Genomic DNA, 10,950 nt, shown 5'->3' with positions numbered 1-10,950 from the left:
GAGGGAGGTCGGGCACTGGGACAGGCTCCCCAGGGCAGTGGTCACAGCACCGAGCCTGCTGGAGTTCAAGAAGTGGTTGGACAATGATCTCTGAAATGTGGTTTAATTTTTAGGCGGACATGTGAGGAGGCAAGAGTTGGACTTGATGATCCTTGTGGGCCCCTTCCAACTTACAATATGCTATGACCGTGGAGACAACAGTCCGAGGTGGGCTCAGACTGACAGGGTCTTTACAAGGCTGCCTGCCCGCCCCTTAAGCCTGACACATCCCCTGTCGGATCCACTTGCACAGAGAAGAGAACTGCCACCACCCTTTGGAGGCTGGCAACCACCACAGGTTCACGGATACCATAACTTGGTGGGACCAAGGTGCAGCACGCCTCCAAGGATGAGCTGCAGGACAGAGGAGCCAAGTCAAGCGTTGCCTCATGACAACAGTGAGCTGCAAGACCGAAGTGCACATCTCCAATGGCAAGATGCAGGGCCAAGGCACATCCCCCTGCGGTGAGTTTCAGTTTTGTGTGTCCCAAAAACTGCACTGCTGGACCACAGCGAGCTGCACGGAGGAGAGGTCAGGGAGTGGCGAGATGCCAGCACCCTGCTGCCAGGCAGGTGGCTGGGACAGGTCGCACGTGGCGTTCCCCGTGTGCCTGTGCCTGAGGCACTGACAGAAGCGGGAGCACCAAAGATGAGCACCTACTCCCTGTGCACTCCCCACGTAGAAATTCATTGCTTCCCCCGGCCCCACCAACCCGCTCCTGTGTTGTCTGCAAGAAAGCCACTCGAGCTGAGTAGCACTGGCAAAGCCCAGGGGTTTGGCACACTTGATGGGCGCTTTGAGCAAGTTCCTCTGGTCACAAGCACAATCCCACTGCTGGGGGGTCCCTCACAGGGGTCTTTGATGAAGCCATCATGACCTGCATGCTGTCCATCTGGAGAGTAAACGGGGATCTACCCTGCAGCCCCTCACGTGGCTCAGATACAGCAGAGATACTTGCATCGAGCAGCACCAAATGGGGCTTTCACACAGCCTCTTTAAAAATAATAATAATAAAAAATATTGCTCAATTCCTGACGTGCTGCCAAGAGACTCTCTAGGCTATCATCTGAGCAGCAAACCACGACTCCAATGACGTCTATTTAAATGAGACAGAAGGCCTTGATCTCCAAGGGTCCCTAAAGGGTGCCCTTAGTTCCTGTGACGTCTTAAGGAAAAAAAGAAATCAATTAGTAATAGTGAGATGATTGCTTAACAGCATGCCAGTGGTGTGTTTTGTACTGTGATGCCAAGGGTGTGGTATGTGACCAGAGGCATTTGGCAAGAGATAGCACTGGGATATGAGAGCTCAAGGCCTGCCAAGACATACTGGAGGATTGTTTTGGGTGCAGGGAGTCAAACTGGACACTGTTTAGTCTTTCCTGTATGTAGGACGTACTACCTGCAATTTTGGACCTGCATTTCCCTACTCAGAAACTATTTGCTTGCTTGAATATGAGCTAACACATATGCAGTGGGGGTTGGATCAAACATTAGCATCACAGAACTGGTAGTGGTTCCTGCAGCATTAAATTTACTGATAGTTTTGCTCCATCGCATCTGTCTTATGTGGCTGAAACTAGTCAATAGTTCAAAAAAATATTAAAGGTACTAGGCTTAAAGAAAAGAATGACCTTTATTCACATGACTGTTATCAAAACACTTGTATTTGGGGGCATAGGCATGCTGTTACTTTTGTTAGAAAGAGGAAAGTCCCTGCTGACTTCCATACCACGATAATATGTCAAATGAAACGCCCTGCTCACTCCACCATCTTCATCCCTCCAGGATACAGACCATCAGAGGAACTCCTGAAATGCAGCAGCTATTAAGTCACTGTGTAACAAGCAAATTCAGTTTGGGCATGAAAAAGCAAACAAATGTACTTCTAACGCCTCCATCAGGAACAATATTTATCTGATCAGAGCATGGACAGGTGGCTTTGTCAGCTACACGCGCTCACTGCTCAGTGCTCGCTGGCTGTCTTCTCCTTTCACTTAAATCAGCTTCTGAGTTTCTGATTTTGTTAACAGTAGTTTAGATTGATCGGGTGGGTTTTATACAAAAGAGTTAATTAAATCGTGACAGTAGGAAAGCTCTGAATATAACAAATATGCCATTCAAAGGGGTAGAACACAGGCTCCTATGTCAGCCTCGAAAGCAGCAAAGGCTTTCAGTTGTGTTTCCTGATATTTTCCAAGCTGTCCGCAAATAAACAATGTCCTTCCACAGCTTTCCAAAGGTATCCGTGCTCTTAAATGGCATGCCTCCGCATCACACCCAGGGCCCAACAGTGTTGCCCTTTATTTGTCGTGTCACTAAACCCACCAGCGTTGCACAAATGAAGAAAGAACGCACGAGATGCTAAACAGAAATAAACCCTGGGTCATGCCATGTGAAGTGAAATAAGAAGCATGATCCGCGTGGAAAGAATCAACAAACCACTCCAAGATTAACTCCTGATTTCCACTCCGCAGAATTCCCAGGATTTCTGCAGTCAAGGCATGCAGAGAGCGTGCCACTTGGCTGGTTTGACCACATCAAAACTCTGGCTGCCCTTCCAAAACAACAGATGGGAAACAGGGCGGTAGCCGGTACCCATCATCGTGTCCTGCAAAGAAACACAGTTCCTGTGAGAGCCGCGGGACCCGAGGAAGGTTCTGGTTGACGTACAGCCTGATCCTGCACTTAAGGAACTGAATATGAAACCTGCCACCATCTCCGGCGGGTACTGAGCCAGTCATTTGCTTACCTCGGTTCCTTCTGACCTGACAAAAATAACCATCCACCTACAGTTTTCTGTGAAACACGCACGCATCTAATACCAGAGGTTAAAAATACCCATCGGTGGCCCGTCATCAGCCGGGGAATACAGCTTCTTGCTTATTAGCACGGAGAAGCCAAGACTTCAGGATAAAGGAGCAACTTCAAGCTCTAATTTCTTCATGACGAAGCCAAGATAAGCCACAGATAACAGCAGGTTGAAATTCAGGTTTAGACTGCTGGTCAGAAGGCACACAGTTGGCCAGTGATTTACCAGCTGGGATGCCAAATCTCTTCCCTAATTTATCCTCCTGATCCCACAACAATTTACCTTTCCACATCAGAAAAATATGACCTGCAGGCTGCCTAAGTGGTTTTCTGGGAAATTTAGACTTCAGATATGGTGTAATAGGCATAAATAAAGAACCCACAAGTGCTTAAACGTCCAACTTCTGAGCACCTTTAGAATGAAAAGCAAACACATCAGCTTGCTCCTAGACGGCATAAAGCCACGTCCCCGGCTTCTCCAGGAAACTGAACGAAAAACACCAACACATCCAACCGACAGTCGTAGCTCAGAGACTGCCAAAGAAAATCACCTTTACTGAAATCCGCTCACTGGCCAAAAAGAAGCGTATCTTACCTGCCTTAGGCTTCACTGGGGGTGTCTGAGGGTTCCCCCCCCCAGCCTGTTTCCCGTGGTAGCTGTGCAAACACCAGCATTGCTAACAGCCTCTGAAGCCTTCCCTCGGACGGCGCTGAGCAGGCGAGGCAGGACAGGGCTGCGCTGACTCAGAGCAGCCGCAAACACTCGGGAGACAAGGGCTGTGAGCAGTACTGTGCAACACGCACGTACACACCAGCTGGGATCGGTGTCGTGCAGGGGAGGAACGCAGCGCTGCCAGGACTCGCTGGGTCTGGAACCGGGCTGGTAAAATAAAGTAAAGCAAGCTTTAATGTTAAAGCTATATAAGCTCTGTTTTTCACCTGGTATACTAATAAGAAATCCCCAAACCAGGACAACGCGGGCTTTTCCTAAGGGCAGGATGTATGGGGAAAACGGGGCACGAAAAGGAAGAGCGAAGAAGTTACAGGAGACGGAAAGGGAGACAAGCCGCCCCACTGCCGCTGACACGCTCCACCTCCAGCTGTCAGATCCGCAGAGCTCTGAGACTGCTGTCTGCCGTGGAGAGACGTCTTTCCAACCATTAATAAACGAACACGAGCAGAAGGAGCCATGCCAGGGCGTGCAGCCGGAGCTCTCGCCTGTGTCCCCAGCTGTCCCTTCCCCTCCTGCCATTTCGGAGCTGCATCTCCCCGGCCGCCCCCCCAGCCCCAGCTGCTTTCAGACGCCCACCGCATCGCTCTGCTCCGCGCAGGGAAGCGAGCTGTCACATTTTCCAGCCTCCGAAGCTGAGATTATTTTTGGGAGAGGTGGTTTTGACAGTCCCACCCCGCAGCAGCGTGGGGGAAGGAAAGGGGAAGGGAAGAGCAGTCCGAGACATACAGGGGCCCTCATAGCTAAACAAGCAGTTCTACCCCCCGACACCCAGGGTGTGCTCAGAAAGGATGGGAGGTTTTGGGGGGATGGAGTTCCTGTGGAGTACAGGATCCAAGCAGCAGCTCGGTCCCTCTAGTTATGAGGCCTGCCCTTTCCCAAGCTGCCCCTGAGGGACTTGAAGCGCTGCTGCCGCGAGGAGACGTGGCTGGGATGGCGGTGCCTGTGGAGGGCCAGGCTCCCTGAAGCCAGCCCAGCCCTTCAGTCAGCTCTCTCCTCCCCAAAAGCCCTGGCTACATCGCAGGGCAGCAAGGCAGGGCTATATCACCCATCACCATCCGTCCCTCCCCTGGAGCTCAGGCCTAAAGATCCTGAAGAGGGAAAAACGAAAGGGGATTTTGGCCGAAAGACACCCGGAGGTGTGGGGCGCAGCGTAGTCGTTTGTAAGCACCTGTTTGGTACTGCTAGCGAAAAAATTTGGATCATCCCGAACTAAATCCTCCTTTGGGAATTCCCTCTAGATAAGGCAGGCAAGCCCATCGGTTCCTCTGCAAGCATGGCAGGGATTTAATAAAATCTAGCCAAAAGGCAGGTAGCAACGCAGTGCTGCCACGGGTTGCACAATACACCCGGGAGATGGGAGCTGCTGACTTCCCCATCAAGCGATAACAGCTTTCACAGGCATGAAGACGACAGGAGCTGCTGTGAGAGCTTTGGCAGCAGGACCAAGGGGAGAGGGATCTCGCCTGCCAGTCTCAAACGGGATGGGGAGAAACTGGAGGGAGCATCCTGCCAGATCCGCATGTGGGAAGAAGTAATAGAAATTCAAACCATACAAGGTACCAGTGGAAGCTGTGGAATAAAAGCAATAAAAAAGTCTTTTTTTTTTGTTTTTTTCCTTGAGAATAAAAATACAACTTATGTCGATAAGCAAGTCTCTGAACTGACTGAGAAGCATTTCAGATTATTTTTATTTGTTTAGCTGTAATACCCTCATCTTCCCCTCAGGCTGGAGAACCCGCCCGCCTGCTCCTCCTGCAGCACTCTTCGCTTCCAGCAGAATAAAACGTTCTGGGAGGTTTCCCGGCAGGTCCCGGGAGGACACCAGCCGCCGCCAGCCCCCTCCGCTCCCTGTCTGCCGGCAGGGGGAGAGGAATTCCGCAGAGCAGACCCGCAGACCTTGACGCGGCTGTAAGAGAGGGAGGCGAGCGTTAGCAGCGGCTCACTTCATGACAGAAAACCGCCGCGGGTGACGGGGAGCTCCGCGAGGAGCCGGCAGCGCGGCCATCTCCCACCCCCCCCGCCTCAAAACCTGACAGGAAAACGAGCCCCAAGCCACGGCTGCGGCCGGGAGGCGGCCCCCACCCTTGTGAGGCGCCACGGCGTGAGATAATTAGCTGCCACGCGGCTAATTAGCAGCCGCTAGCCGGCCCCGCACCCCCGGGCGGCCCCACTTCACCTCGGCGTAAATTCACCTCAGGGCGGCTTCACCTCAGCGCACCCCCTCCCCCCTCCCCCTCAGCCCCCGCACCACGTGACCTCCCCTCACGCGGGGGGGGAGCTCTGACTCAGCCGGAGGGGACCCGCCCGCGGGGGCGCGCACGCCGCGCCACCACCCCGGGCACGCCGCGGGGCAGCCGCCGATCACGCGCGGGCGCCGCGCTCCCATTGGCCGGCGCCTCACACACCTTTGGCGCTGATTGGGCGGCCCGGGCGGCGGGAGCCCCGCCCCTCGCCCCGCCCCTCTCCGGCGCGAGGCGCAGGGGTGCCGTCGGCGGGATGGGGAGCGGCGAGCAGAAGGCGACGGGCGGCGGCGGCGGGCGGACGGCAGCGGCTCCTGTCAGCATCAGCCGCCGCCGACACCGGCCGGTGGTGAGCACGCGGGGTGCCGGGAGCTGGGGGGAGCGCTGGGCTGAGGGGCCGGCAGCCCGGCGGGGTGATGCCGGCCCCCCCTCGGAGCTGTGCGGGCGGGGCCCGGCTCCTTCCTGCCGCGGGCGGGGGCGCAGTGGGTGAAAGGTCGGCGCGCGGCGCTCCCCGGCCGAGCAGCCGCCGATCACGCTTTGTTCGCGTGGCCCCCCCTCCTCCCCGGCCGCGCCTCAGCCCGCCGCCGGCCAATGGGAGCGCCGCGGGGGGGGCGGCGAGCCAATGGGGGCGGCGGGGGGGCGGGGCCCCGGCGCTGGGCGGGAGGGAGGGGGGCGGTGGTTGGGCGCGCGCCACCGTCACCTCGGCGCACCCCAACGGCTGCCGGGCGGGGGGGAGAGGCGGCGCCTCACGGTCCCCTCAGCTCCTCAGGTCCCCTCAGCGCCACCCGCGCCCCTCAGCCGCTCCCGGAGAGCCGGCTCCGGAGCTGCTGCAGCTCTCCCGGTCCCCCTGCGGTCTCCCCCCCCGGCGAGAGCCACCTCAGGGAAAGGCGCGTCTGGATGAGCGGTGCCGCGGGAAGGGAGCGGGGGCGCGGTGCGGGGAAGGGTTGTGGTTGTGCCTCGGATTCGGCTGGGAGGTTTGGTGTTAGCGTTTCGGGCGCTGCGCTCGCGATGTGGGGTAGCTTAAGGTGCTGGCTGAAGGTTTGGGGAAGGTCTTTTGTCTCCAGAAGCTGTGTAATCTTCGCCAGATGGCCAGATTTCCCCGCAGACAGCTTCGTGACAGCATTATATAAAGGAGAAAGAGGGTAGGGAAATGCAGACCTATCCCCCACATCATCAGGCGTATTTGTCTGGTGCATGTTGCTTTGTTTTGTTTTTACAAAGCCTTCTGACAACTGGCAGCTAAATGCTTAGGCTTAGCCATCAGGTTTAAAGGGTTATTTTTTTCCTGTGACCCAAACAGGAGGAAGAAATGGAGATGATGGCTGAGAAACAGAGAGAGAGATATTTCTGGAACAATACCCCTGAAAAAAGCGATTATGAGGCTGTGGAAGCCCTTATTTCTATGAGTTGCAACTGGAAGTCCGACTTCAAGAAATATGCAGAAACTAGACCTATAACTCCAGCATCTGATATGTCGGAAGAGAGCGACGAGGCTTTGCTTCCTGGAGCAGCAGACTTCAACACGATACCCGCATTTGTAAGTCTTTAATACCGTGCGTGCGTGCTCTTTTTCTCAGGGTGAGTGTGGGAACAGGTTGGTAACGCGCCCCCCCTTCACCTTCCCTCTTCTCCCCGCAGTGCCTGACTCCACCCTACAGCCCGTCGGACTTCGAGATGTCTCAAGTCGTCCACCCGGGGCCACCAGCGCCACCTGCAGCGCACTGCAAGTCGCTGGCTGAAGCCGCCAAGGCGCCCCCCGCAGCACCTTACACGGAGGCCTCCCAGCCTCCGGCACCCAGGCCTCTGAAGGCGCAAGCGACCAGCGTTATTCGCCATACGGCCGATGCTCAGCTTTGCAATCACAAAACCTGCCCGGTGAGAACAGCCAGCGTGCTGAAATACCAGGACGGTGTTTCACGGGAAACCGATAGTAAACAGAGCGCTGAAGTGGAGCGCTCAGCGGCGGCGCCGGGCAGAGTGAGTTACGAAAGTGGCAAACTGCCAGCTGCGGAAGGAAAAACTGCAGAACCAGCTGGCGGCGCCGAGCCCTCGACGAAGCCCGCGGTCAGCAGGCATCAGTCTGTCCCTGGAGCGGCGCCGTGCTCGGCGCTAGTGGCACCCCCCTGCTCCGTGCCAGGAAGCGGAGCCCCCCCTGTGCCGGTGATTTGCCAGATGGTCCCGCTGCCTGCCAACAACTCGGTGGTGACCGCCGTCGTGCCCAGCAGCACGGCGAGCCAGCAGCCAGCGCTCTGCCAGCCCATGGTGTTCATGGGTGCTCAAGTTCCCAAAGGTGCCGTTATGTTTGTCGTGCCCCAGCCCGTGGTGCAGAGCACGAAGGCGCCCATCATCAGTCCAAACGGCACCAGACTCTCTCCTATTGCCCCAGCTCCTGGCTTCGTGCCTTCTGCAGCCAAAGTCACTCCCCCTCTCGATTCTTCAAGGATAAGAAGTCACGTCTGCAACTACCCGGGATGTGGGAAAACTTACTTCAAGAGTTCCCATTTGAAGGCTCATGTCCGAACACACACAGGTTGGTCACTCTTTCTGGATGTTAAAAATCAGCCTAGAAAGCTGCCGTTCCCTGTGCTGCTTGTTGGGGATCTCACAGTCACTGGATTTGTTCATGGAACGATTTGCAGGGCAGCAATGAAACGCTGCTTTTGCCGTTGTGCGTGTAATAATGCTGCCTGGTCTCTGCTAGGAATTACCCCGGAGGGGAAACTGATTCAGCAGCTTGTTTGTGTTGGCCCTGCTCCGTGCCAGAAGGCAGGCAGTAATACTTGTGACAAGCACGGGAAGCCAGGCCTTGCCCAAACACAGAGCGCGCCCTTCTGCAGTTAAACGCGCCTCGTTAGGCTTCTCCACAAGAGTGCCTTTGTCAGAAGTAGCTAAAACTTTGGGCAACTTCCCCACGCCTCAGCTGTTAATCACGGCAGCAGAAAGTGGCGTGTGTTAGCACGTGGGCTCGCTGTGTGCCACCAGAGCTCTGTCACTTAGAGCTGGGACTGACGTGACTACAGGCTGCGTTCAGCGGGGCCGCTTTCGTCACCGTAACGTGCGTGCCGGTGGAGCTGAGCGGTGCAATCAGCTGGCCTTGGGGACACACACAGCATCTCAGTTCGCTTTCCGCAGGGTTTTTATTCTTAACCCTTTGTGCTACTTAGCCTTGACAATAGTGAGTCTACATGTTTTAAAAATAGCGTATTAACATCTTTTCACATTGCACGTGAAAACTTTTTTTAAAAAGGTCAAATACTGTTAAGACAATAGCATTTGTTGTTCAGCTGGTATTCATGGTATTTTTTTGTCTCTTTTTTTTCTTTTAGGAGAAAAGCCCTTCAGCTGTAGCTGGAAAGGCTGTGAAAGGAGGTTTGCACGGTCTGATGAACTGTCCCGTCACCGCAGAACGCACACGGGCGAGAAGAAGTTTGCGTGCCCGATGTGCGAGCGGCGGTTCATGCGGAGCGACCACCTGACAAAGCACGCCCGCCGCCACCTCTCGGCAAAGAAGTTACCCAACTGGCAAATGGAAGTGAGCAAGCTCAACGACATCGCTGTGCCGCCTCCGTCGGCAGCTGCGCAGTGACAGGACTTACTGAGAGCATGGCGGAATTAACTGTTCCTGCTGGGATATGCCCGTTTTAAAAAGAAAAAAAAAGAAAAGAAAAAAAAAAAAGCTTTTGCTCCAGCTCTGTGGTTCTCCGGTGCCAGCTGCTGATAGCGGTGCGGCAGAGAGGCAAAGGCAATCCGTGCTCGGCCACAAACGTGGTGCTGAGAGAGTCGGCGGCTGGCTGGAGTAGTGGCCGTCTTTTGCACTGGTGAGGAGAGAGAAAGGGAAGGGTATAGAGCAGAGCAGCATGCACCGTGCACCTTCTGAGTTTGTCAGATCGTTCATACGTACTCAGTGTCAGCTGCACGTCTGTGGTACTGACTGTTCGCTGCTGATGCATGAGACCAGCGTGGATTTAGCGACTGGTTGTGAATCTCCAGGACTACGTAGACGAGAATGATAGAGATGGACGGGCACAGCCTGACAGCCCAGCACGTACCCGCCTCAGATGAGCTGAACTGGTGTTCGTACTCCTGCCGCCTCTTTTCGGTGGGAGTTCTCTCCTCCTGCCCGCTCTCGGGCCCAGCCACGCGGGTGATTTGGTGCCAGGCGCCAGGAGGCTGTAGTGCCAGCTTCACCCTGCTGCCTGGGGTGGGTTGTGTGGGCGCTAAGGGGTACGGCGTGGGCACCTGGGGGGGCTGGGAAGCCTCGTGATGATTACAACTGGTCACCCCTGGGCATCGTACGGTGCTTCTGCTTTTGTGTTGCTTACGGTTTCCTTCGCACCTTCTGAAAACTCTGCACCATGGCATTTTTTTCATAAGCAGATACAGTGCACTTTCAAGAACAATGTAGCTGTAAACTACTCGGGTTGATTAAGAAAGGAAAACGAGAATCTTAGGCTTCTTGAGGGTGTTTTTCTTTGAAAGACGGCTTATACTAAAAATGAATTATGGATACGCTATGTATTGTATTAAATTAGGAAGTTGTGATTTGAAGAGTAAAATGAAGCCGTAAAGACACTGCCTAGAATTAAAGCTGTATATTTTGTGACGAATAATGCATCAACTTTCACTATCTCTATTTTATCATGCTATGTTGAGGACACATATCAGAAAGTGAACAGTTTGAAAATAGTGTATTAGATACGCTCTTTTGTGACTACTTAAAGATTTGCACATTTCTTATGTTGTACTTTATACTTTGTTTACAATAAAACCAATTTTCTTTATTATAGACCTTTTTTTGTAGCAGAACTTCTTCACTGTTACCCCTCGCAAGGAAGTCAGCCTCAAAACAAAGTGTAGTGTCCATCAGTGCGTGTCCGGACCAGCGCGAATCCGTCTGTCTCTTAACCTTTGATTTACAAGCTCTTTAAAGCCAGCAGGAGTGGAATTTGAAGTCTGCACTTCCTGCTTGGAACCTTTTTTCCTCCCTACTCTTCATCCATCCTCCTCCTTTTCTCCAGGCACCCAGAATAAAAGTGTTTGCGTGGGCCATTATGAGACTGGTGGGAAACAGGTTGTTTTTTTGGTGGTGGTGGGACTGCCCCGTCTCGCCCCCAGAGAAATGCAGCCCC

At 54.4% G+C, this 10,950-nt stretch overlaps 1 protein-coding gene and 1 long non-coding RNA gene across 2 annotated transcripts; one reads left to right on the top strand and one right to left on the bottom strand.

The window, feature by feature from the left end:
* Positions 1 to 1,649: 1,649 nt before the first annotated feature.
* LOC118161507 lies at positions 1,650 to 3,248 on the bottom strand. The gene is made up of 2 exons (XR_004748059.1): positions 3,132 to 3,248; positions 1,650 to 2,648 (listed from the first exon to the last, which is right to left on the bottom strand). It is a non-coding gene; the product is annotated as an uncharacterized LOC118161507 (long non-coding RNA).
* Positions 3,249 to 6,237: 2,989 nt separating this feature from the next.
* KLF10 (Kruppel like factor 10) lies at positions 6,238 to 9,579 on the top strand. Its single transcript, XM_035317226.1, has 4 exons — positions 6,238 to 6,672; positions 7,119 to 7,358; positions 7,460 to 8,351; positions 9,148 to 9,579. Exons 1-4 carry the CDS (start codon positions 6,238 to 6,240, stop codon positions 9,405 to 9,407), a joined length of 1,827 nt encoding a protein of 608 aa, XP_035173117.1. The 3' UTR covers positions 9,408 to 9,579.
* Positions 9,580 to 10,950: the final 1,371 nt, after the last annotated feature.

Source organism: Oxyura jamaicensis, chromosome 2 (genome assembly GCF_011077185.1).
Source record: "Oxyura jamaicensis isolate SHBP4307 breed ruddy duck chromosome 2, BPBGC_Ojam_1.0, whole genome shotgun sequence".
Classification (NCBI taxonomy): Eukaryota; Metazoa; Chordata; class Aves; order Anseriformes; family Anatidae; genus Oxyura; species Oxyura jamaicensis.
The sequence above is the reverse complement of the archived record's forward strand: the minus strand, read 5'-3'. Positions and strand labels throughout refer to the sequence as shown.

What these genes read in the sequence shown, in the direction of transcription:
- KLF10 (XM_035317226.1), top strand. Translation starts at nt 6,238, where the DNA reads ATGCCGGCCCCCCCTCGGAGCTGTGCGGGCGGGGCCCGGCTCCTTCCT. An exon ending in AGCTCTCCCGGTCCCCCTGC is followed by an intron (nt 6,673 to 7,118) that starts GGTCTCCCCCCC and finishes CTGTGACCCAAA; the next exon opens with CAGGAGGAAGAAATGGAGAT. An exon ending in TCAACACGATACCCGCATTT is followed by an intron (nt 7,359 to 7,459) that starts GTAAGTCTTTAA and finishes TTCTCCCCGCAG; the next exon opens with TGCCTGACTCCACCCTACAG.